We start from the raw sequence: 26,326 nt of genomic DNA on the forward strand, positions 1-26,326 counted from the left end.
ACCTTTCCAACAATATACTTATTCCCATGCACAATCCTACTCCCTGAATACCCCTATTGTGCCCAGAGTGTTCTCACAAGGTATCATTGACTCCTTGCAGCCCCCGGAGGACCCCAGTTCCCAGTAACCTTCCCTAGTCCCCCCCCCCCCCCCAGCCATCTTCTCTCATGGAACTCTAGGATCCAGCCTTTCATTATTTTCTTTTCCTCCTGTTTCTGGGAAAGATGGTTGAGAAGCGATCCAGCCGCCATGACTGCTCCATAGGGCTCCTCACCCGGCTCCTTTCACTTAAAAAAAAAGTTTGAAAAAAAATAAGAAACTTGTATATAGTTTTTCATTGTTTTTATTTAAAATCATTTTTTTTTATTAAAGTTGTTTTTTGTTAAAAACATTTATTGACTTTGTCTTTTATTTATGATATATACATTAACACATTGCTAGCATGATAGGGGAGGTGACATTCTGTACGCCACAGTGTCACAGTCTGACACTTGTCATACAAATTATCCCCTCCCACATCATGCAAGCAATGTGGAAAACACAACATGATATATACATTAACACATTGCTAGCATGATAGGGGAGGTGACATTCTGTACGACACAGTGTCACAGTCTGACACTTGTGCGTACAAATTATCCCCTCCCAAATCATGCAAGCAATGTGGAAAAAACAACATGATATATACATTAACACATTGTTAGCATGATAGGGTAGGTGACATTCTGTACGCCACAGTGTCACAATCTGACACTTGTCATACAAATTATCCCCTCCCACATCATGCAAGCAATGTGGAAAACACAACATAATATATACATTAACACATTGTTAGCATGATAGGGGAGGTGATATTCTGTACGCCACAGTGTCACAGTCTGACACTTGTGCGTACAAATTATGACCTCACAAATCATGCAAGCAATGTGGACAAATGCAATATCAAAAGTTAAAAATTACATAGAAAATGAAGTCAAAGAAAGTTCAGAACATCCGATCCTGCCATGACACTCTGCCAGTTTCAGTCAAGATATAATTTGCAAAATCGTCTCTGAGACGCATGACGGCCTGGGTAGATCTTCTGGATATCTGCTGTACTGCAGGTAGAGATGAATCCACTTCTACTGGGTCACTGGTGGAAGGCTCCTTGGTTAGGAAAAATTTGTGGAGAACCACACGTCCGGGTGCAGTTGGATTGACCGCATAAAGATACGCCATTTGCCAGCAAAAAGGCACACTCCACATAGCGTCTTGCACGTGACAGTCTGTAGTTAAAAATCCTCTGGCGATGGTCGAGTCCTCGGCTGGAGTAGGGCTTCAGCAAGTTGGTACACATTTTGAAGGCCTCATCTCCAATAAATACAAAAGGCATTGGAGGTCCATCAGTCCCAGGAAAGGGCCTTGGTTCAGGAAGTCCCACAGGGCATCACATGTGGTCTGGACAATCCCTGAGATGGTGGAAATTCCCAGTTGAAACTGGAAGTGGAGCGATGAAAAACTCTCACTTGATGCCAGGAACCTGAAGAAAGAAAAAGGGTTTTGAGTATTTTGTATAATTGAATGAAAAAATGCAAAAAGAGAAAAAAAAAAAAAAAATGCTACCTAAAAAAAAAAAAAAAAAAGGACTACATACCTGAGGGTTACGAAGAGGCATTCCTCTGGTGAAATGCTCCTCCTGAGGTGGGTGTCTTGGAGACGGATGCGTTCACTGATGCGTGATAGAAGGTCATCGAATGTTGATACAGACATCCGTAGGCATCTTGCAAACTTCTCAGGGTGCTGGCGCAGCTCCACATACAAAGTGCTTTGCACACCATGGGTCATACGTGCCGCTGTGATGGGATGTATCCAATATCTTCTGCGGCGTTGGTTGCGACGTCTTTTGGCATCTAGATATATTCTTCTTATTCTTCGAGCACGCCACAGCAGAACATCAATACCGTAGGAAAGGTTGGTGGGAAACATTGTGAAATTCTTCAGACAGCAACAGTACTCTTCCTCGCAAAGCTGAAATTCAGACTGCTGCCAGATCATTGAAGCCCCCTTTTTATATCCCACCCTTGGAGTCGGAGGTGGTGCTTCGAGGTGTGAATTGGTGGGAGAGGTGTGAACAGGTAGAATAGTTGTGAAAAGGATTTACTAACGGACGTTATTGATGTATGCTATAACGGATAATAATGGACATTAACAGATAATCAATGATCCGTTACAATAACGGAACATTGAAAAAATATTCATCCGTAGTTGTCCATTAATTCATCCATTAATAGACGTCCATTTTCAAAGTATAGAATACACAAAACGGAGGTTTAAGAATGGAGAAACACTGTATAGTGTGAAAAAAGCCTTACTAGCAATCGTTGGTGTCTGCAGAGTCTGCGCTGCAGCAGGTCCTTGGTCAGAATTCGCAGAGCCGGACGCAGCCACCGGGATCTCCAACACATCTGCGCACATGGGACTTCCTGTTTTGGTCCCTTCTGCAACGGACTCCGGTAAAATGGCCACCGGCCGGAAAGACGTCATCAGTGCAGCTTTCACTTCCGATCCCACAGTAACAGGAGGGAGATCTTTAGTTCCTCCTTGCACACTGAAGAGGCGTCACCGCTGGGGACTGACGGGATGGAGCTGCGACCGCTCCCGTGCGAAAGAAAACAGCCTACGTTTAACCATTTAAGGTACTGACTTTTCATACTCTGTGCAATGGCAATTAACAGTCTTTCCTTCACCTCCCCCTCTTCTTCACCAGCGGCTGCCAGTAGCACTTTGCAATTAACACAGTCCTGTACACATTCTGGCACAAACTTTTTTGCATCGGCATGTGATTTATTGGACACAATTCAGACTCAGACTAGGGGGGAGGACTTGTGGATTTATGGCTATGGCACACACCCGTATCCTGTTTGTGATGCCAAAGTTGTGGCAAAGCCACGGGGTGTGAAGTGAAGTGTATGGGGCAGGTGTGGTAGCTCAGGGGCAGGTGTTGTGAACCCCTTGGTGTTCATGACGCCAGGGCGTGGTTTTAACCGAGAACCACCCGAATGGTAGCATCGCTAGTCCTAGTTTAGGCAGGGCAAATAATAGTCCAAGGCCAGGTTAGGGTTATACGGTAGCTTTATGAGGTAGACAGATTGTACAGTCTATACAGTTTGGCCAGGATCCCATAAAGATGACCAGTAACACAGGGGACCTCGCAGCTTGCTGGGACATGCAGTGACTTTGAGAGACTTTAACACAGCCACACTTACTATAATAGACTTGACTTGACTGAAGATAGTGACAGCAGACAGAGATGACTTGACTTACTTACTTGTGGCTGTAATTTAGGCTTGTGGCCTCCAGATGTGCTGGACACTGGCTCTGAGACATCTGGACTGGACTTGACCTCAGGATCTAAGAGAGTGATTGTAGTATCTCCCTCTCTTATAAAGGGGGGCTGAGCAAGAAGCCAATAGGCTAGCTGCTGGTCATCTGGTCCCCTGGTGCTCTCTGGGTAATAAAACATGTGACAACATATGATAACTATTATCATGTGATTTATAACCATGTGACCATATCAAAGGTCCTTTACATTCAATGTACAACTAATTACATCATGGGAGAACATAGGTGAGCCCTGAGGAGGTACAGGGACTCAAGCTGATAGGAATGTGGAATGATATCCTGTACTAGGACATCACAATAGGAAAACTAGAGAGGTCCTTGACACCTTAAACATATTTTTTCCTAGTGGCTCCAGTTGACACCTAACTTAATGGCTGCCTTTCTCCCCTTTCTGAACTTCTAAATGTATGCCTTCTTGCACTTTTATGACATTATATGTTCTAAAAACAATTGGTATATGCATTTTCACAATTTATTATTAATGTTGTTCTGTATACATATGTTGGTTTGTTGATATTGAATCTTCATTATTTGGTGCAATGGCCTGTATATGCCTATATATACCTTGCAGATATTGATGTGATCACACATATACCTATTAACCATTTTTTGGTGATTATATGTGTTTGTCCAATTTTTGGTATTTATTTACATTTGAATAGAATCATTAAAAGTTATATCTTAACCTTAAGGACTGCATCCCGAGTCCTTAAGGACGTAGGGTGTATCCATACGCCCATGGGAATTCCGGTCCCCGCCGCTAGCCGGTTGGGGACAGGACTGGGATGCCTGCTGAAATCATTCAGCAGGCATCCCGGCACATCGCCGAGGGGGGGTCCTGAGACCCCCCCATGTCAGCGATCGCAGTAAATCGCAATTCAGACGTGATTTTCTGCTATTCCGGGCTGATCGGGTCTCTGTAAAGTAAAAATATGTCCATTTTATTATGCCAACATAAAGTAGATATATTGTATTTGTGAATCAATATAACATTTATTTTGAATATTCATTTTCCTTACAAGCAGAGAGCTTCAAAGTTAGAAAATAGCAAACATTTTTTACATTTTCATGACATTTGGGGATTTTTCACCAAGAAAGGATGCAAGTAACAACGAACATTTAACACCAAAATAAAGTAGAATATGTGACGAAAAAACTATCTCAGAATCAGAATAATAGGTGAAAAGCATCTTCGGTCAATTCGTAGAATTTTCTGAAAAAAATTGGTTCGGTCCGAATTTCTTTGTGGTGAATATGTATTAAAAACTGTTATTTCTGGCTTACAGAGAGCCTCAATAGGGGTTTGGCTAATAGCATGCAGCACTGATCGCGGTGCCGCGCTCTATAAACCCTTTAGACGCGGCATTCAAAGTTAAACGCCACGTCTAAAGTGAAAGTGAAACAATGCCGGTTAGCCTAAGGAGCTGTTCGGGATCGCCGCGGCATCCCGAACAGCTTACAAGACAGCTGGAGGATCCCTACCTGCCTCCATGCTGTCCGGCGCAAAAAAAGAACCCTCATACCGTAAACGTATACATTTTCCTGCATGTAGTTATGATTTTTTTCAGAAATCTGACAAAATTCAACCTATATAAGTAAGGTATCATTTTAATTGTATGGACCTACAGGATAAAGAAAATGTGTAATTTTTCCTGAAAAATGTACGGCATAGAAACAGAAGCACCCAAAAGTTACAAAATGGCGTTTTGTTTTGTTTTTTTCAATTTTGTCTCACAATGATTTTTTTTTCCGTTTCGCCATAGATTTTTGGGTAAAATGACTGATGTCATTACAAATTAGAATTGGTGGTGCAAAAGCAAAAACGGAAAAACCCCTGGTCCTTAAGGGGTTAAATATGAATTTTAAAATTAAAATTGAAGATTTATGGTAGCTAGTGCTACCATGAAAATTTGTAGGTAATGTCCCAGGCCCAGCAGCATGAGTAAACCATATAGTGGCTGAATGGCATAGCCTGTAGTTGGTGCATATGAGGAGACCATATAGTGGCTGAATGGCACAGCCTGGAGTTGGCAGCATATGAGGAGACCATACAGTGGCTGAACGGCACAGCCTGGAGTTGTTGGCAGCATGAGTAGAACATATAGTGGCTGAATGGCACAGCCTGGAGTTAGCGCATATGAGGAGACCATAAAGTGACTGAATGGCACAGCCTGGAGTTGGCGGCATATGAGGAGACCATATAGTGGCTGAATGGCACAGCCTGGAGTTGGCAAGAGCATGAGTAGAACATATAGTGGCTGAATGGTACAGCCTGGAGTTGACGGCATATGAGGAGATCATATAGTGGCTGAATGGCACAGCCTGGAGTTGGCAGAAGCATGAAGAGACCATATAGTGGCTGAATGGCACAGCCTGGAGTTGGCGGCAGATGAGGAGACCATATAGTGGCTGAATGGCAAAGCATGGAATTGGCGGAAGCCTGAGTAGAACATATAGTGGCTGAATGGCACAGCCTGGAGTTGGCGGCAGAATGAGTAGAACATATAGTGGCTGAATGGCATAGCCTGGAGTTGGCGGCATATGAGGAGACCATATAGTGGCTGAATGGCACAGCCTGGAGTCGGCAGAAGCATGAGAAGACCATATAGTGGCTGAATGGCACAGCCTGGAGTTGGCAGCAGCATGAGTAGAACATATAATGGCTGAATGGCATAGCCTGGAGATGGCGGCATGTGAGGAAACCATATAATGGCTGAATGGCACAGCCTGGAGGTGGCTGAAGCATGAGGAGACCATATAGTGGCTGAATGGCACAGCCTGGAGTTGGCAGAAGCATGAAGATACAATAAAGTGACTAAATGAGACAGTCTGGAGATGGCAGCAGCAGCATCAGGAGTCCTGAAAGTGACCCAGTGACAGAGTGGTGCGGTAGGTGGCAATACCAGTACCCGGTGTTGTAGCTGGGTGAAAAAAGGTCTAATGCAGAGGAATGTTTATAACTGGGGAACATCGCCTTAAATCTGTTTGGCACTATCCATATTTGTGAAGTGTTGGTGTGGCACCATGGTCAATCTTCTCTGCTGCATCATCGATTGGTGGGAGGAAATCCTGGCTGATCCATGCCTGATTCATCTTCACAAAGGTCAATCTCTCCACATTTTTCATTGACAGACGAGTTCTCCTTGGGGTGACTCTGGTCCCAGCCGCACTAAACACCCACTCTGATGGCACACTACTGGCTGGGCAGGACAGCTATTCAAGGGCAAACTCTGCTACTTGCAGCCAGCACCTGCTGGTTCAGGTTTTGCTCCCGGTCTACCTGCTGCTGATAAGTTGCTTCCCTATGCGGGTGAAGAAAGCTACTCCTAAGTGACTGTAGACTCAGACTGCTGCTGATGGAGCTGGTACTGCTCCTGCCCTTCCACCCCAGCAGCCATGGCAGTGGAAGGTGAGCGCAGAGGGCCCCCCGAGTCAGACCTGCGAGAGGATGGACGATGGTACCGATCAGCCAACTGACTACGTAGGATGTCTCTGTAGTAGGTCAGTTTGTCCTCCCTCTCAGTGGGTGTAAAAAAGGCCCCATTTGTGGCAGTAGTGAGGGTCCAATAAGGTGGAGAGCAAGAAGCCATCCCGCTGCCGAATGGTAACAATTTGGCGGTCACTACGCAAGCAAGTGAGCATGCATTGTGCCATTTGCCATGTGTCTAGGTCCTCTGTCTTGCCTTTCTCATACCCTCTAGCTCCTTTGGCTGCTCCTGCTTCTCCTCTCCTGTCAGATGACTAGAAAAACTGCCCATTCCGCAAAACCTAAACTGTGCTCCACTGTGCCCCTCCCCGTCCTCCTCCAGTTCATCCCCCTCAGGGCTCATGTAGCCGTCAGATGTAGGCGCCAAGTCTCCATTGCCCTGACCAGCCATCGTTTCCAACACATGTTGTAGGAAATTAAGCAGTGGAACTGACTAACAATGTGGCTTCCTCAAAGGGCCTGAGCAAACGGCAGGTGTAACGTATAAGCTGCCACTAATAGTACACTACTTAGATGTAGTTATGTGGTATGCACTTATGTGGGCACAAAAATGCACTACAGTGCACTTAAAGAAGTAGTGGAGTAAAACACCAGCCGGTGATTACTTTTGCCTGGACTTTCCCAGTATCTAGGCCCCTGACAGATTAACAGGTACAAAATAGTACACTATTTAGATGTAGGTATATGGTATGCACTTAGGCTAAGTCTCCACTTGGTTTTTTGTCCTGCATTTTAAAAGATTAAAAAAATGCCTGAAAAATTGCCAGTGCAATGTACGTCATCATGCAGTTTTTCTGGCGTTACTTCCGGCGTTTTTTCCGGCGTTTTTTTCATTTGTGTGGAAATACCATCTTTTTGAACATGGCAGTTTTTCCTGCTTTCCAAGTTCTATTTCGTACACAGCTAAAAGGGATTAATATTAATGGAAGGTATCTGCCCCCTCATGATGTCATTTCCTTTTGTAGAGTTCTACTTAAATCCGCCCCGGGAGATGCATTTTTGGTCTTTTAGTGGTTTTGAAGGCAGTGTTGATTCAGAATGTCTGATCCCCCTGGAAGATTGGCCCCCAATGATGCTGCAAATTGTTTGCTGTTGCTTTTGGCACGCAGGATCCAGTTAATGCCTCGGGTTTGTGCTTTATTTTAAGATATTTTTTGTGTGAAATGTTTTTAAACTGTCAAATTACATTTTTTTGTTGTGTAAATTTTTTTTTTTGTTAGCCTATATCTCGTAGGAGACACAGATACTGGGTCTATCCTCTCCATTGGCGTATGTGTTATGAAGGCACTTTCTCCATTTGGTACCGGACTTTGAGAAGGTATTTCCCTTTTTATGTTCAGCTTAACCTATGTTTATTTTAAGTAATTTTTAAATTGCATCATATATTATTATTATTATTATCATTATAGTTTTTTTTTTGTTTTTTTTGAATATCTATTTTTTACTCATGAAACTTGTGTATCAACCTAGGCAATATGTTGCTGTTTTTATTTATTATATAAATATATATATATTTTTTTTTTAGGTACCCTGCACATTTTTTTATTTTACACGAATGTCGATTTCTGCTTTTGACAATTTGCTCAGCATCTTGAGGCCATCGTTGACTCTTCGGGAGACCTACATGAGGAAGCCAATTACACCTGTGTTTAGGCTCCTGATCACATTAAAGTATGTATTCTAACCCTTTGTATGGTGTTTGCTTAAATGTTTTCTTTCACAAATCAATTGTTGCCCAAAGGTAACCATATTTCTACCTAACTTGGATGTTAAACTCATAATCCAGCCAGTAATTGGCATCTGATGTATTCTCCCCCGGAATTTGTATAGTTGTTAAAATTCATAATCTATTGCTCTTTACTGACACCTCTGTGTTTGTCTGGAACTCTTTGCTGCAGGATCGTTTTGCTATGTTTTATTATTTATTGCTATCTACATTTTGCCACACAGACACAGGGGGCAGCACAGAGCATTGTGGTCTGAGTGTACAAAAATAACAAACTTCCTGTGGAGTATACATAAGGTGAAATAATTGATATTCCTAATGTAACAAAATATGACCAATTTTCGTGGAAAAGTAGTTTGTGTATTTTATTAACAATGGAGTAAAACTGTAATGTTACATCTATATACAGTGACCCCCCGACCTACAATGGCCCCGACATATGATCAAATCTATACGATGGCCTCTCAGAGGCCATCGCATGTCGATGTCAGCATCGACATGCGATGCTTTTTTATGTCGGGGCCATCGCATTAAGTGCTATCCGGCAGCGCCAAATGCTTAAGCTGCTGCCGGATAGCAGCTTAATGTTCCCCGTGTGGTGTGGTAAGTATTACTTACCCCTCCACGATGCTCCGGGGTGCCCTCCGGGTCCAGCGCCGGTCTTCCGGTGTCTTCTCGGCCCTCTCCGATGACGTCAATACGCTGCTGCACACGTGATCCAATAGGAATGGCGTACACAGTGGCGTAATGACGTCGCTATGCAGGCCCAGTAAGGCCTTGCGGAAGAAAGCAGAGGACCGGAGAAGACAGCAGAGGACCGGAGAAGACAGCGGAGGACTGGAGAAGACAGCGGAGGATCGGAGAAGACAGCGGAGAGCCCAGCAGAGGCCCGGGAACACCATCTCGAGCGGCAGGGACAGGTGAATACAGCTTCCTATACTTTACATTGCACGAATCCCTCAACATACGATGGATTCGACAAAGGATGGCTCGTTTGGAACGAATTACCATCGTATGTTGAGGGACCACTGTATTAGACTATAATTTTTTTTTTCTCTTTCAGATTCCTGGCTGCTGGAGAAGCTTTTTCATCTCTGCACTACCAGTTTTTTGTGGGCAAAAGTACAATAGCCTATATAGTAAAGGAGACATGTACTGTGATTTGGGAGAAGTTAGGCCCATTAGTGATGCCTGCACTTACTTTTGAAACATGGCTCAAAGTAGCTGCTGGTTTTGAACAAGTAGCAATTTTTCCCAACTGCCTAGGTGCAGTGGATGGTAAACATATCCGCGTCCAGAAGCCGCCACATTCTGGTTCTTTATAGTTTAATTATAAAAGATATTTTTCAATTATTCTGATGGCTGTGGCCGACATTAACTATAAATTTGTGGCGGTGGATGTAGGTGGATATGGGAGCTCATCAGACTCAAGGGTGTTGCAGGCCTCAAAGATTGGCCGCCAACTTCTCTTGAACCAGATTTCTTTGCCCCCTCCCAGACCTCTTCCTGGAACCTATGATCCAGCTCCTTTTGCAATGGTGTCTGATGAGGCTTTTCGGCTCTCCACCAACCTCTTGAGACCATTTCCAAAGCGAGTCTTAGATTCCAGGAAGAGGATCTTTAATTACCATCTAAGCCGAGCCCGAAAGTGTGTAGAATGTTCTTTTGGCATAATGGCAAACAAGTGGAGAGTTCTTCACACTGTAATCTGTTTAAATGTAGAGACCATTGATTAAGTAGTGAAAGCATGCTGTGTTCTTCATAACTATGTCCGTGACCATGATGGTTTGGAGATAGATTTTGAAGAAAATCTTGCATCCTTTCCCACCTTGATCAGCGGGAATACATCTAGGCCATATTTAAGTGGTTTACGTGTGCGAGATCGTTTTGCAGATTATTTTTTGTCTCCTGAAGGTTCGGTGCCCTGGCAACAGACGTGTCTTTCTGGCAGTTAATCTTATTTTTAGTAATTTTTTTGGGTTAGTATGAAGTAATACTAATCTTTATTTTATTTATTTATAATTTTTTTTGGGTTAGTATGAAGCAATACTAATTTATTATTTTTTTTTATTTTTTTTATAGGGATTACCTGAAAAAATAAAGAAACACTGGACACAGGGGTTTGTTGAAATATTTTTTTGGAAAGAAAATTAAGACCATACTGATCAAGAAATAGCCAAATAGGGGCCAAAATTAAGACAAACAGACCCTCAGGGTCTAAAAGAAACAGAGAAAAAAAAAACATAACATAAAGTGTGTTTAACATTATACACAACATAACAATGTGAACATTTTAATAAATTAACCAAACTAGTCCTGTGTGGACCGAAGTGAAGCGGTGAAGTCAGAGTAAACTTCACTATGTTGCTGGTGAGGAGGTGGAACAGAAGGGTTTGGTTGCTGGTATTATGGTGGTGTATGGCTCTGAGGATATGACCCATACATCTGAGCTTCGTTCCTAATAGCATACTGTGAAGCATCTGATGAATAAAAAAACGGAGGTCTTGTAGGGGGGAACATAGTGTGCTCCACGTGATGCCACTCTATTTGCGTACCACAGGTTCTTCACCTCTCCTGTTTTGAGCTGATTGAGTGCACTTGGTCATCATGTGAAGCAGTAAGTTTGGTGCGGAAGGGGGATGGTATGGTGGGACAAAATACTCAGTGCAGCCTAGTATAATGGTCATGCATCGTGTTCTAGTTGGGGGGCACTCCCTCCGTCTGGAGAAAAAAAAGTTTAGTCTCAAGGGGCGACACGCCTTCTTTACCGTGAGGACTGTGAATTTATGGAACGGTCTACCTCAGGAACTGGTCACAGCAGGAACAATTGACAGCTTTAAAACAGGATTAGATACATTCCTGGAACAAAATAAGATTAATGCTTATGAAGAAATATAAAATCTCATCCCTTCCCCAATATCGCGCCACACCCCTACCCCTTAATTCCCTGGTTGAACTTGATGGACATATGTCTTTTTTCGACCGTACTAACTATGTAACTATGTAAATCCATTACCCGCAATCTCTGTGCTAGCGCCCTACCAAATGCGTCACTATCATCCTCCGTCCGCTGACGGTGTACCAGAGATATGATTTCATTATTTAACTTCTGATCAGGATGGACTCTGCGACGCATACTTGTGCGTTGGTATGGCCTTCTTGTTGCAGTTAAAGTAACACGCACAATAGGGGATGTTGACCTGGGGCCTCGGCTTTCACTGTGCCCTGCAACCTCACCGTCTTCCCCTACATCTGTTGAATCCAACAACACTGGTTGTGGCATGGGCTCATTTTCTTCAAAAATGAGGGATGGTTCTTGTTCCTCAGGAGTTAAGTGGCCCTCATTGGTAGTGGTTTGTGTGCCCTGTTCATCATGGGTTTCTTATGTGGCAGCCAAACCCTCTTCCTCGGACACAAAATTCATGTTGCTCTCTGTACTACAATGTATCAAAAAAAGGATTAACAATTATTTTAATTTTTCTGAACACTGACACACTTATTTGTTTGGTTATTAATTTGTTTTGTCTTTCATGGATGATTAACCTTGTATTGACCAGGGCGAGAAACATCAGCTGCTGGAAATATTTGTAATTTGCGGCCGTCGGTGCTCCACTCCCACTAGCTCCATGCTTGTTATATTCCTTACGGAATCGATCACGTAGGGACCGCCATCTTTTAGTGACAGTTTCCTCTACAAAGATAAAATTACAAACAATTGGACACATGTTTGTGCAAAATTTAATGAATTATCAATTGGATATCATGTGAGGAAAACAAAATACAAGGCTCTGGATTTTATTTTGACTAATAAGGTCTACTTCAGATTTGTAATGCTATGGTCTGTATTTTTATTGTAAAACTAAACTTTCATTTTTGTCATCATTAGACACATGCCAGGACCACCATAATGTACATCATCCTGGGACAGTGTTGGTTAATGGGGCCACAACAAAACTGGATTCACATTACTCACACTCAAGACACCAGATATGTTACTACCTTTTAGCATTTTATAAAGTATGAACAATGTCATATGCAAGGTTCAAATTTTTTCAGTAATATTTTAGTGATCAAATGTGTAAAAATCACAAACCAAATTTGTTTTTGGTAAATAAGGAATTTATAAACGTATTGCAATTTGTAGATTTCAGGATCACATTCAAAATATTCAAAATAGTGTCATAAATATTACAATTTCATTAAATAATATGTGTTTGTGTAGAACATAACTATTGGACTGATGTCAGACACAATCAGATTGTTTCATTCATTATGTAGAGACAATATTCTCCCAAAAAAATATAAGGTAATTGGTTGCTATGGGCAACAGTCTACTTGACTTTTAACATTGTTGGACTAAATATGATGTTAAAAAATTAAAGTAGAAAACTCAAACCTATTGCCCCTTGCTCCCTGGAATTTTTGCTGTCCCATGTGGCAAAAAGGCCCTTGATTACCTCGGTCCATTCCTCCTCCTTCCAAAAAAGATCCTTATGTGACTCAAGGGACTTGTCCCATAAAATGGAATGTGGTTCTACCTATAATTTGTGTAAGTAATCCATTTTAAAATTCATGAAACAAAGCAAGAATTATGAGAAGTAAAACACACATTAGCAGCATTGCTTTGGTAATGAGCACACACAAATATACCTAACTATAATGTTCACACAGTCTCAAAATAATACCAACGCACATAACATTATAAAAATAAGAATATTATCATGTGTGTACTTTACAAACCAACAAGAAAAACACATTGGGATGAGCCTTTGTAGCTTTGCTTTTATTAAAAGCTACCAAAAATTTGCTGGGTAAATCAATATACATTAAGGTAACTATTTTGCTACGTAAAAATTTAAAAAATATATAAGGACCTACTTTACCTTACCCACCACACACACACACAAAAACAACAAACCCCACATAATAACACACACTTAAACATATACTAATGGTCGTAAATAACAAACTCACACATACAGAAATAAGTATACTTACAAGCTGAATAAGCTTGTCTACATTAAATGAGACGCGGGGTGGCATGCTGCTCAAAAATATACACACAACCAACAATGTCCAGCCTCTGAATAAAACTTTTGGCTGACTAAAGAGAAAATGGCTGCTGTCCTGGAAACAGCCCCTTTTTTTCTCAGGTTAAAAAACGCCAATAAAAATGCCAAATGCAAAACTAACATGGCGTTTTTCTTGGCGTTTTCTCACTCCCATAGACTTCTATTGGAGCAAAACGCCACGATTTTGCGAAAAAACGCCGGTTTGAGCGACATACAGCATTTTTTTCAAAACGCCAAGGAGATGGAAAAAAAACGCAGAAAAAGTGAAAAAACGGCAAAAGGATAAAAAAAAAAAACGCAAAAGTGAAAAAACACCAAGTGGAATTCGAAATTTGCTCTTTCTCATTGATTTACAGCTAACATCTGGCCGCAGCATTTTTTGGCCCAAAAAACGCTATGCGGCAGAATTGGCGTTTTTCTTGGCGTTTTGCCGGAAAAAAAAACAAGTGGAGACTTAGCCTCATGAGGGCAGAAAAATGCGCTACAGTACGCTTAAAAAAGTATTTGAGTGTAACACCAACCGGTGAATACTTTTGCCTGGCCTTTCACAGTATCTAGGCCCTTGACAGATTAACAGGTAAAAAATAGTACACTATTTAGATGTAGATATATGATATGCACTTATGAGGACAGAAAAATGCGCTACAGTACGCTTAAAAAACGTTTGTAGTTAAACACCTGCCCGTAATTACTTTTGCCTGGCTTTTCACAGTATCTAGGCCCTTGACAGATTAACAGGTACAAAATAGTACACTACTTAGATGAGGGCAGAAAAATGCACTACAGTTCGCTTAAAATTCGTATTTGTGCACAACACCAGCAGTACACCACAGTGCTGCAGCACACTGTCGCTGTTTACTAAACCCAAAATTTCACTCTCTCAAAGACTATTAGGAATGGACTGCTGGGTATAATACCGTCTACAGCCTAGTATAACCAGCAGACCATTTGTTGTGGAATAAAGACACAGAGTTGTGTTGAAAAATTATTCCTCCATCCTCTGCTGTTTCTCAAGCTGAGCCAGCTTGTTCAAGTGTATGAGGCAACACACAGCTCTCTGCCCCTCTCTGTAATACACTGCTGTTGAAAGTGACTGGGAGGTTAACGGCTGAAGTAAAAATTATTTTCTGTGAAAAATGCACTGCTCTCTGTCCACCAGAACGCAGGGGTAACTGGCTGCTGATAGGCTGCATCCTGAAAGTGATTCAGGGTCATCCCACCTACCCTCATTCCCACATTCCCAGAGTCCCTTGCCCCGTGTCCTCACATGTGGATCCGCCATTTTAGATGCCCTGGAGCCTGGACCGTACTAAATGGAGTTTAAAGGGGTACTCCGGTGAAAACCTTTTTTCTTTTAAATCAACTGGTGCCAGAAAGTTAAACATATTTGTAAATTACTTCTATTAAAAAATCTTAATCCTTCCAGTACTTATTAGCTGCTGAATGCTAAAGAGAAAATTCCTTTCTTTTTGGAACACTGATGACATTACGACCACGGTGCTCTCTGCTGACATCTCTGTCCATTTTAGCAACCGTGCATAGCAGATGTATGCTAAGGGCAGCATGGTGGCTTAGCGGTTAGCACTGCTGCCTTGCAGTGCTCGGGCCTTGGGTTCAAATCCCACTAAGGACAACAATAAATAAAGAGTTATTATTATTATAATGACGCCAGCAAAGAGCACTGTGCTCGTGATGTCATCAGAGAGAATTCCAAAAAGAAAAGAATATCCTCTGTAGTATTCAGCAGCTAATAAGTACAGGAAGGATTAAGATTTTTTTAATAGAAGTAATTTACAAATCTAGAGAAATGTAGATATGCGTAGCTCAACCACAGAAAAATGAGCGAGGTTAACTAAAAGCTCTCCCCCACAGAGAGATGCAGAAAAGTGAAAAAATAGAATATTAGTCCTCAGCTCAATATCAGGAAAAAGATTGATGGGGGATGTCTGGTATCAATAATAGAGAAAAAACACAATTAATGTATAAATGGTATTTAATAAATATTAAATAGTGCGTTCCCGCAGGGCCCTACGGTAGCGCACAATTGGTTAAAAAAGAAATATAAAATACAACAAATAGTTACACTACAGAGCGAGTGTATCTATTATGGCTGACAGCCGTATAATGATACACTGGGTGATACACTGGGTGATGATGTGTTAAAATGTTACTCTGATCAGAATAATAGTAAATTCAGTGTGCACAAAAATAAGAATAAAAATAAAACGTTCCTCCTAGAAAGAAAAATGGTTTGATAGAAAAAATGGATGATACAAGAAAAATAAGTCCTGTAAATGAAAAGTGACAATCCTGTAAATGATGGAGTTATGACCTGTAGAATGGGTCCTATAATTGGCCTAAAATAATGTCCTGCAATAAATAATGTCCTGCCAAAAAGCGTATACTGTATATGATGATACCATATGAATTGTTTGAATAGTGGATATTGCAATTAAATCGCTGTTGCCGGTTTCTCCACTCCACAGCCTACAAATAGAAATAAAGTCACTGGCACGATTGTGCCACTCACCGCACCGCTGGTGGACAGATGGATGATGAACGAATAAGCTCTAGCCGGGGCGGCGTGATGGTCGCGGGATATACAGCCGTTCTCACCGGCGAGCTGTCCCTTGGCGTCAGGTGTACTCTAGCCGGGGCGGAGTGTTGGTCGCAGAATATCCAGCCGCTCTCACCGGCGAGTTAACTCTTGGCGTCTGACGTAGCAGGTCAGCTGATGGCAGGTCAGCTGACCTTGTGCGGGAGGTTAGTTGGTGCTAAATGATGTTGTATAGTAATACTGCATGCAGATAGAGATGTTGATCCAATGGTGGAGGGTTCCAACAGCCATCAGCTGACCTGCTACGTCAGACGCCAAGAGTTAACTCGCCGGTGAGAGCAGCTGGATATTCTGCGACCAACACTCCGCCCCGGCTAGAGTACACCTGACGCCAAGGGACAGCTCGCCGGTGAGAACGGCTGTATATCCCGCGCCCATCACGCCGCCCCGGCTAGAGCTTATTCGTTCATCATCCATCTGTCCACCAGCGGTGCGGTGAGTGGCACAATCGTGCCAGTGACTTTATTTCTATTTGTAGGCTGTGGAGTGGAGAAACCGGCAACAGCGATTTAATTGCAATATCCACTATTCAAACAATTCATATGGCATCATCATATACAGTATACGCTTTTTGGCAGGACATTATTTTTTGCAGGACATTATTTTAGGCCAATTATAGGACCCATTCTACAGGTCATAACTCCATCATTTACAGGATTGTCACTTTTCATTTACAGGACTTATTTTTCTTGTATCATCCATTTTTTCTATCAAACCATTTTTCTTTCTAGGAGGAACGTTTTATTTTTATTCTTAGCTTTATTTTTATTCTTATTTTTGTGCACACTGAATTTACTATTATTCTGATCAGAGTAACATTTTAACACATCATCACCCAGTGTATCACCCAGTGTATCATTATACGGCTGTCAGCCATAATAGATACACTCGCTCTGTAGTGTAATTATTTGTTGTATTTTATATTTCTTTTTTAACCAATTGTGCGCTACCATAGGGCCCTGCGGGAACGCACTATTTAATATTTATTAAATACCATTTATACATTAATTGTGTTTTTTCTCTATTATTGATACCAGACATCCCCCATCAATCTTTTTCCTGATATTGAGCTGAGGACTAATATTCTATTTTTTTATTTACAAATCTGTTTAACTTTCTGGCACCAGTTGATTGAAAAGAAAAAAGGTTTTCACCGGAGTACCCCTTTAATGAAGCTATTTGCGTGATAGAATCGCGGCGATATTCGCATTCATTGCGAATTGACGTTTTCATGAAATTTGTAACAAATTTGGATTTGTCAGATTCGATTTACTCTTCTCTAATGGCTACCATCAGCACCTCACAATAGTATTGCCAGGTGCCAATGGGGAATAGAGCCCCCTCCCTCTGTTTACCACCTAACACCATAGTCAATGATGACCGGTTAAGGGCTAAATGGTCAGGATCGTGGAAAGCTCCAACACTGGCCATTGCAAGGGGATGCAAGCAACACACGGCAAACTTCATGTTGCTCCCGAGCCTCCCGTTCCACTATCGCTGCTGGAGGGGCACCATATAAATATGATGGCTAGTAGCAATATCCACTACTAGCCATGTCTTACAAGGCAGGGTCGCTAAAGAGCCAGTACAAAGTGTCAAATGATTTCTGTTTCAGTTGCCCAGGGTCAAGTGTTCAAATCCCACTAAGAACAACATCTGCAAAGAAAAAAGTTATGGCTCTTAGAAACTAAAGATTGGCTGCATCTTCAACCCCTCTAGGAGACAGGACTTATTTGTACGTCCTGAGCCTGCTCCCGCGATTGGAGGAGCTGAGTGCGTTTAATACCTAGTGGGTCCCGGTTGCTACGAGCAACTAAGACCCATAGCTAATGCTGGACGATGATAGCAGCGTCTTAAATGGGAAAAAAAACTCTTGCCAATAGCTCAGTGGAGCTGATCAGGACACCAGCAGCAAAATTTCGGGGTCCCGATCAGCTAAGAGGACGGTGGGGGATCTCTCAGGTCTCTTAACTTCCTCCTCGCTGTCTGATCAGCACTTCAATGCTCCAGTAAGCCAAGGCAGGTTGGAGGAATAGAGCGCTGATAACACTGATCAATGCTGTTCTATGGAGCAGCATTGTTCAGTGTTTGCAATCTAAAGAATGCAAGTAATAGTTCCCTATGATGAATAAAAATAACAAAACGAATGTACAAATAAGGTTAATGAATGTGAATTAACATCTTCCCTAATAAAAGTTTTAAGCATATGTACCTACAGAACAAAGATATCATGTCGTTTGTACTGAAAAATGCCCTGAAAAGTAGCAAAATGGTGTTTTTTACTTTATTTTATTTTTTTGCCTTGCAAATCATTTCTTTTCTTTTCTTCACTGTAGATTCGGTGGTAAAATGAGTGACGTTATTGCAAAGTTAATTTGGTGTCGCAAAAAACAAGCCCTCATATGGGTCTGTAGGTGGAAAATTGTAAGCAGTATTATTTTTAGAAGGCTAGGAAAAAAAACAAAAGTGCAAAATGAAAAATCCCAATGTCCTTAAGGGGTTAAAGGACTTGTGGCCACATAAACAAGTTGTGCAGGTCCTCAAATCAAAAGAAAAGATGAGAATTTTTCCTGTTCAGTCATTTGTGCATACTTTCTCCACCTGCTCCTGCACTTTACCTTCACTTTACAGCAACAATATTAATAATTTCTGCTGACAGTTATCTCCTCTGAATTCCCTATATATGGGAGAGGAGGGGTAAACCATCCCCAGACAGCTATGGCTGCAGCTTATATTAACAAGGGACCCACTCTAAATAGGTGGCCTTGACGTGGCGAGTGGGCTTGTACTTTTTGATCAAAAATGTATACTAACAACCTGTTAGTTTTTGATATTATGCTGAGAAGCAATCAGATCATTATACAAGATTGTAGATGTGCACCATGTCTGTTTTCTACCCGCATTCACACTGTGTTTTCTATCCCCTCCTTTTTTTTTTTTGTTTGAACATGTGCTGCTCTCTTCCCCACCCCCTCAGCCCAACCCTATATAAGTAGTAGTTAGCTACAAAAGGGCCATTTCTTTCCTAGCAGCCTCCCAGTCTGACTGGGAGAGCATGGTAAGTGAGCTATTACACCTTGTTCACACTGGTGTGGTGCTGTGCGGCGTCCGTCGCTGCCGTGGCGCCGTGTCTGCGGGGGGGTGCGACCCATAGACTGGTTTGAGTGGCATTGGGGCCGCTCTGCTGGTGGGTCGTTTCCCCCCCCGTGGGCACTGGTGTCGCGGCGATGGTGGTCGCCGTCCAGTGCTGCGCCATTTTATGCTAGGGACGTTAGGGACCCACTCTAAATAGGTGGCCTTGACGTAGCGAGTGGACTTGTACTTTTTGATCAAAAATGTATACTAACAACCTGTTAGTTTTTGATATTATGCAGAGAAGCAATCAGATCATTATACAAAATTGTAGATGTGCACCATGTCTGTTTTCTACCCGAATTCACACTTATATTAACAAGGACTTACGAGAGTTGGGAGCCTCCCCATATACCTTAAACATAATACCCAAGCCCGCTGGCATGGGCAAGGTTGAGCCGTGCTGTTTCTGTGGAATCACACCCCTATTGTGAATAGAGCCTTACCGATATGCCAAGTTCATATTTTTATATAAGTTTGATAGATATGTAAAACAAAATGTATATACCTACAGTATAGCTCATGTATGAAATTTGGTTTGAATGTAGACAAACAAAAGTTACACTACAACTGCCAGCACGAACTGTGTAACATCCTAACAGGGGAAAATGAACTCTAATCTCATACTATATCTTGCATGTATTTGCTTATATAAATCAATGCCATTCACAATTGTAGTTAACTACTAAGATACACATTAAAGAATTAGAAGATATTGCCAAATTTTATTAGAATTTTGCTTATAAAAAAATTGAATAATTGAACATTAAATTATACATTCAAGCCATTGAGTGCATTAGCAAGATTCTACAACGCATCTTACAATCGTCTGTGCCATTGGGTATTGCTGTGTTAAATTAGAACTTTCTTGTGTAAATAAAATGCAATGCTAGCATACCTTGGTTATAAACTGTACACTTATGTTTCTCTGTAAGCTATACTATACTGTTTGACTGCAGGTTTAGGCAGTTTGTGAATTTCTTATACATTTTTATTACAATCCATATATTTTTTCTCATTCGAAAATAAGTCATGTTCCTGATGACATCACTGACAGCTCCTTTATTGTTTAAAAACATATTATCATTGAGCCTCATGTACCAAAACTAACCAAAAACTGGCTTGTTGCCCACTGCATGAATAAAAATGTCCCTGTGATTGGTTGCTATGAGCAATAAGGGCAGTTTTAGCTATAGTTTTAGCTATCATTTTTGCAGGCTGCCATACAAATATTAAATGGCCTCAACAACTTCAATATGAAACTTAATAAAATATCCAACTAGTTTATTCTCTACATTACCAGCACGCACTGAACTATTTACAAGCACTGAACTGTTTACAAGTATTAGACTGGGGTTCACACACAGTATTTTGGTCAGTATTTTTAGCCAAAACCAGAAATGGAATTGACAGAAGTTGACAGAAGTGAGAAAAACTCTAATAAAAAAAAAAAAATTGCATTTTTTTCTATGTTTTGAATCAATTCCTGGTTTTGTACAAAAATATTGACCAAAATACCATGTGTCATTGGTTAGGGTGACACACAAGGCATTTTTCTGGAAAAATTAAAAAATCACATGGGCCACTAATTGAATTTTTTGTTGTGAAAAACGTCACATCCAGATGTTGGTTAGCATATGAATTAGTAGTAAATAGGGGGATATAAAACACCATATCTACAGTGCATTTTGTTTATGGTGTTTTTTTTTGATCAGGGACAGTTTTATGTTGTTTCTCTCACCTAGTTTGTGGTATTTTTCCTCCAATAGACCTCTATAGGTTAAAACGAGCATAGAAAAATCTAAGAGTGTGTCTGCGTTTTTTCAAGCATTTTTTTTCTTACATTCTTCTATAGAAATACTTCAATTACACAAAATTTAAAGAGATGTCTTATAATTTTGCGAAATCCGGAATCTCTGTGGCAGAATGTCCGCTGCGGAAATTCTGGTGTGTGAACATAGTCTTTGAATAAAAAAAACTGAAGGAAAAGCCACAAAAGCTGTTTGTGTGAATAGATTCAGGATAAAATGTGCCTGGTTCACACATGGGAGTTGTCTTATAATGTCTGTTGAGCAGAGCTGGGTATTCTTTTCTCCAGCTCAATCCACATGCCATCTTGTGGACGAAGAATGAGTTCTCCCACCAGACTGATATCTTCACGTTTCTGGCTTGCTTTCACAGTAAAATTTCTCAAAATAGCCGATAGCACCACTTTTTCCTCCATTAAAGCGAATCGCTGGCCTGTGTATGACAAGATATAAGCAAGAGATAAACATTAGTAATTTCATCAACATAAACACAAACATTTGTAAGCTTGACCAGAAAGAAGAACAGCACAGTAGACTCAGAGAGGAAGCAAATTCATGGTGAGTGAGGGTGACTGAGTGCTTGCCTTCGGACTTGTCCCTTCCTAAGCAGTTAATGTCAGAATGAGTGAGCAGCAGAATAGAGGGATTTGTGAGCTAAATACAACAGCTAGACACCTAGAAAAGACATGTAAAAAAATCTGTATATATATATATATATATAAAGGAGATTTTTTATTTACTTACCGTAAAATCTCTTTTTCGGAGGATCCATTGGGGGACACAGACCGTGGGTGTATGCTGCTGTCTCTAGGAGGTGTGACACTATGGTAATAAAAAAAAAGTCGGCTCCTCCCAGCAGGATATACCCGCCTCCAGGCCCTGAGCTAATCAGTTTTAGTTCCAGAGCAATAGGAGAGGACCGACAGGTCAAAGAAGAACCAAACTGTCCGAGAACCAGAAGAAAAAATACAACTGAACACACCCTCGGACAGAGAACCGAAGATAACCCCAAAAAAGGGTGGGAGCTGTGTCCCCCGATGGATCCTCCGAGAAAGAGATTTTACGGTAAGTAAATAAAAAATCTCCTTTTCTCTATCGTCTCCATTGGGGGACACAGACCGTGGGACGTACCAAAGCCGTCCCTTGGGTGGGCAGATAAACAGTCAGGCAGACGGCCGTTCCACTGCTGCCTGCAACACTTTACGGCCCAGACTAGCATCAGCCGATGCGAAGGTATGAACCCGGTAGAACCTCGAAAAAGTGTGCATAGATGACCAGGTAGCCGCCTTGCAAATCTGCGAGGCCGAGGCTCTGTTCTGGAGAGCCCAGGATGCCCCAACAGAACAGGGAGAATGAGCCACAACCCTGAAGGGAGGAATCTTCCCTTTACAGTGATAGGCTTCCAAAAAGGCAGACCGAATCCACCGAGAAATGGTGGCCTTAGAAGCAGGTTGTCCCCTATGACGACCTTCCGTGAGGACGAAAAAGGAATTACACTGACGAAACGAAGAAGTAATAGAGAGATAGGACCTAACAGCCCGAACCACATCCAGTTTGTGGAGTAAATGCTCCTTAGGATGAGAAGGAGCAGGACAAAAAGACGGGAGGACAATGTCCTCATTGAGATGAAAAGCCGGAACCACCTTAGGTAAAAAGGAAGGATCTGGCCGGAAAACAACCTTGTCCTGGTGGACCACCAGAAACGGAGACCGGCAGGAGAGAGCCGCCAATTCAGACACCCTCCGGATGGAGGTGATAGCAACAAGAAACGCCACCTCCCAAGAAAGTAAGCGCAGAGACACCTCTCTAAGGGGCTCAAAGGGTGCACCCTGGAGGGCACTCAGAACCAGATTCAAGTCCCAAGGGGGAGAGGGTGACCGGTAAGGAGGGACAGCATGCGCCACTCCTTGAAGGAAGGTCCGGACATGAGAATTAGAAGCCAGAGGACGCTGGAAAAGAAAAGAAAAGGTCGAAACCTGACCCTTAAGGGAACTGAGAGGCAACCCCAGTTCCAAACCCGACTGCAAAAAGGAGAGAAAACGGGGAACCGAGAAAGTCACAGGAGACAGGACCTGAGCTTCACACCAGCGAAAATAAGACCGCCAAGTACGGTGGTAAATTTTTGCAGAGGAGGGCTTACCAGCCCTGAGCATGGTGTGAATGACTTGGGAAGAGAACCTGCGGGCCCTCAAAACCGCGGTATCAACCGCCACGCCGTCAAATGCAGTGACTGTAAATTGGGGTGGCAAAGAGGACCCTGTGAGAGCAGGTCAGGACGAAGCGGAAGGCGCAGCGGAGCGTCGTCCAGGAGCCTGACTACGTCAGCGTACCACGACCTTCGGGGCCAATCTGGAGCTACCAGAATGGCGGAAACGCCCTCCGCTTTGAGCTTCCTCAGAACTCTGGGAAGGAGCAGATGGGGAGGGAACAGGTAGGGTAGGGCAAACCCCCCCCCAAGGAATCACTAGGGCATCCACGGCTAGAGCCTGAGGGTCCCTGGACTTGGACACAAAAGGAAGGATCTTTTGATTGTGCCGAGACGCGAAGAGGTCCACATCTGGAATGGCCCAGAGGTCGCAGACCCCCGGAATGAGAATCGCTGAAATGGCCGGAACCTTGCTTTACGCCCAGATGAGAATCTTTGTCACCTCGGCCATGGCTGCCAAGCTGCAAGTGCCGCCTTGACGATTTATGTACGCCACGGCTGTGGCATTGTCCGACTGGACGCGGACAGGACGGGACCGAAGCCGGGACTCCCAATGAAAAAGACAAAGAAGAATCGCCCGTAGTTCCAATATGTTTATCGGAAGAAGGGCTTCTCGGGGAGACCAGAGTCCCTGAACCGTCCAATCTCTGAACACACCGCCCCAGCTCAACAGACTGGCATCCGTTGTAACTACCTGCCAGTGAAGGGGAAGAAATGACCCACCCTGAAGAAGAAGGGGGGAGCGGAGCCACCAGAGACTGACGGATCCTGTGAGGGAGAACAATCTTGCGATTGAGGGACAGAGGAGATCTGTCCCATCGAGAGAGAATCGCCAGCTGAAGAGAGCGGTAATGAAACTGGGCAAAGGGTACGGCCTCCATGGCCGTCACCATCCGACCCAGGACTTTCATACAAGTGCGGATGGAAACTGGGACCTGAACCCGAAGGAAGCGGACTCCTGACATAAGAGTCAGACGTTTGTCCGGCGGAAGGCAAATTCCGGCAGAGGCCGTGTTGAAGTGAAGTCCCAAGAAGATCAGAGACTGGGTGGGAGAGAGGACTGACTTGTCCCGGTTGACCATCCACCCGAAGCGATCCAGAGTGTGAAGAGTGACATCCACATTCTCCAGAATCTGGGCTCTGGTGGGAGCCTTGATGAGAAGGACGTCCAGGTAGGGTATCACCGAGACTCCCCTTGACCGCAACAGGGCCATCACTGGCGCAAGGATCTTGGTAAAGACCCGAGGAGCTGTGGCCAGGCCAAAGGGGAGGGCTAAGAGTTGAAAATGCCCCTCCGGAATCGCAAAGCGAAGATACCGATGATGGCCTGGAAATATTGGCACATGGAGGTAGGCATCCTTGATGTCCACTGAAGAAAGAAACTCCCCTTGTTCTAGGTATGTCACTACCGAACGAGGAGATTCCATTCGGAAGTGGCGGATGAAAAGAGGACGGTTGAGACACTTGAGGTCTAGGATTAGTCGTACAGAACCGTCCTTCTTGGGGACCACAAAAAGATTGGAATAGAAACCCCGAAAATGTTCCCCTGGAGGAACGGGAATGATAACCCCCTGGAGAAGCAGAGACTGGAGAGCCTCTCAAAATTGTTTAGCCAGAGAAGGAGACCGGGGGGCCCGGGATCAAAAAAAGTGATCCCTTCGGGAGCGAGGCGAATTCGATTCGGTAACCGTTGGACACCACGTCCCTGACCCAGGAATCCTGAATGTGTGTGGTCCAGATGTCTCGAAAAAGTAAGAGACGACCTCCCACCCGAGAAAAAACTGCGGGTGGGGGCTTTACTTCATGCGGAAGTGGGTTTGCGGTTGCCTGATTTGGCTGCAAACCGGCCGGTACGGTTGGTGTCCGACTTCCAAGGGAGGGCGCGCCTGGAATGAGGGAGCCTTCTTGTCCCGCGAAGGTGCCTGCTCAGACCCCTTGCTGGGGCCAAGGGTCCAAAAGGACCAAAAGGACTTCCTTTGGGAAGTGGAGCCTGCCTTATTTTGAGGCAACAAGGAACTCTTACCCCCCGTCGCCTCAGAGATAATCTCGTCAAGGCGCTTGTAAAAAGACGGCCACCCTTAAAAGGAAGCTCAGTGAGAGACCTTTTGGAAGCGGCATCCGCATTCCAAGCTTTAAGCCACATAGAACGGCGGAGAGCAACTAGGTGACCTACAGCAAAAGCAGAACGGGCTGACTGCATGGAAGCTGTGCACAGAAATTCCCCAGCTTTAGGGCATTGGAGAACCAGAGCAGACAGATCCTCTGAGGGGGATCCCGCTAGGATACACTGACGGAGTTTTAGGCACCACTCCGATTGGGCCTTGCACGCCCATGTCGAGGCGAAGATGGGAAGAAGCGAAAAGCCAGCTGCTTCAGAGGCAAACTTCGCTAAGGACTCCACCTTCTTGTCCGTGGAATCCTTGAAGGCAGCCGCATCTGCCAGAGGCAGTGTAGTAGCCTTAGAGATTTGGGAGATTGGTGGATCCACTGAAGGAGGGGAAACCACCTTAGTGACAAGATCCTTGTCAAATGGATAATGTTCTTGAATCGTCTTTATTCCAGGGAACCTCTTGTCTGGATGTTTCCATGCAGATTCCAGAATGGTGTCAAAGTCAGCGTGAGAGCTGAACCTTTGAGGTGCTGGCTTAGCACGATGAAAGGATACTTCAGGAGTTACATCCAAAGATCCTGGGTGCTCTTAAGTGAAAGGTGTCTCTTATGGCTGAGACCAATGAGTTCACTGTTTCAACTGTACCCGAGCGGTCCTCTGAGTCAGATGCCGATTCGGAAACCTTGTTAGCCAGTCCACCAGGAGAATGTGAACGAGTGGAGGCAGTCCTGGAGGGTGGTGACCCTGACCGGCTACGCGGCTCTGGCGTGGCAGAGCGGCGACTCCG

The 26,326-nt window shown here is 43.4% G+C and overlaps 1 protein-coding gene across 1 annotated transcript in view; it reads right to left on the reverse strand.

Moving 5' to 3' along the window:
- Positions 1-20,120: 20,120 nt before the first annotated feature.
- Positions 20,121-26,326, reverse strand: part of LOC130357070 (cytochrome P450 4V2-like) — a 49,919-nt gene continuing 43,713 nt past the window's right edge. The window contains exon 11 of the mRNA XM_056559425.1: positions 20,121-21,656. Coding sequence (XP_056415400.1) covers positions 21,472-21,656 — 185 coding nt within the window. The 3' untranslated portion in view covers positions 20,121-21,471. The remainder of the gene's footprint in view (positions 21,657-26,326) is intronic.

Source organism: Hyla sarda, chromosome 1, assembly GCF_029499605.1.
Source record: "Hyla sarda isolate aHylSar1 chromosome 1, aHylSar1.hap1, whole genome shotgun sequence".
In the NCBI taxonomy this organism is placed as follows: domain Eukaryota; kingdom Metazoa; phylum Chordata; class Amphibia; order Anura; family Hylidae; genus Hyla; species Hyla sarda.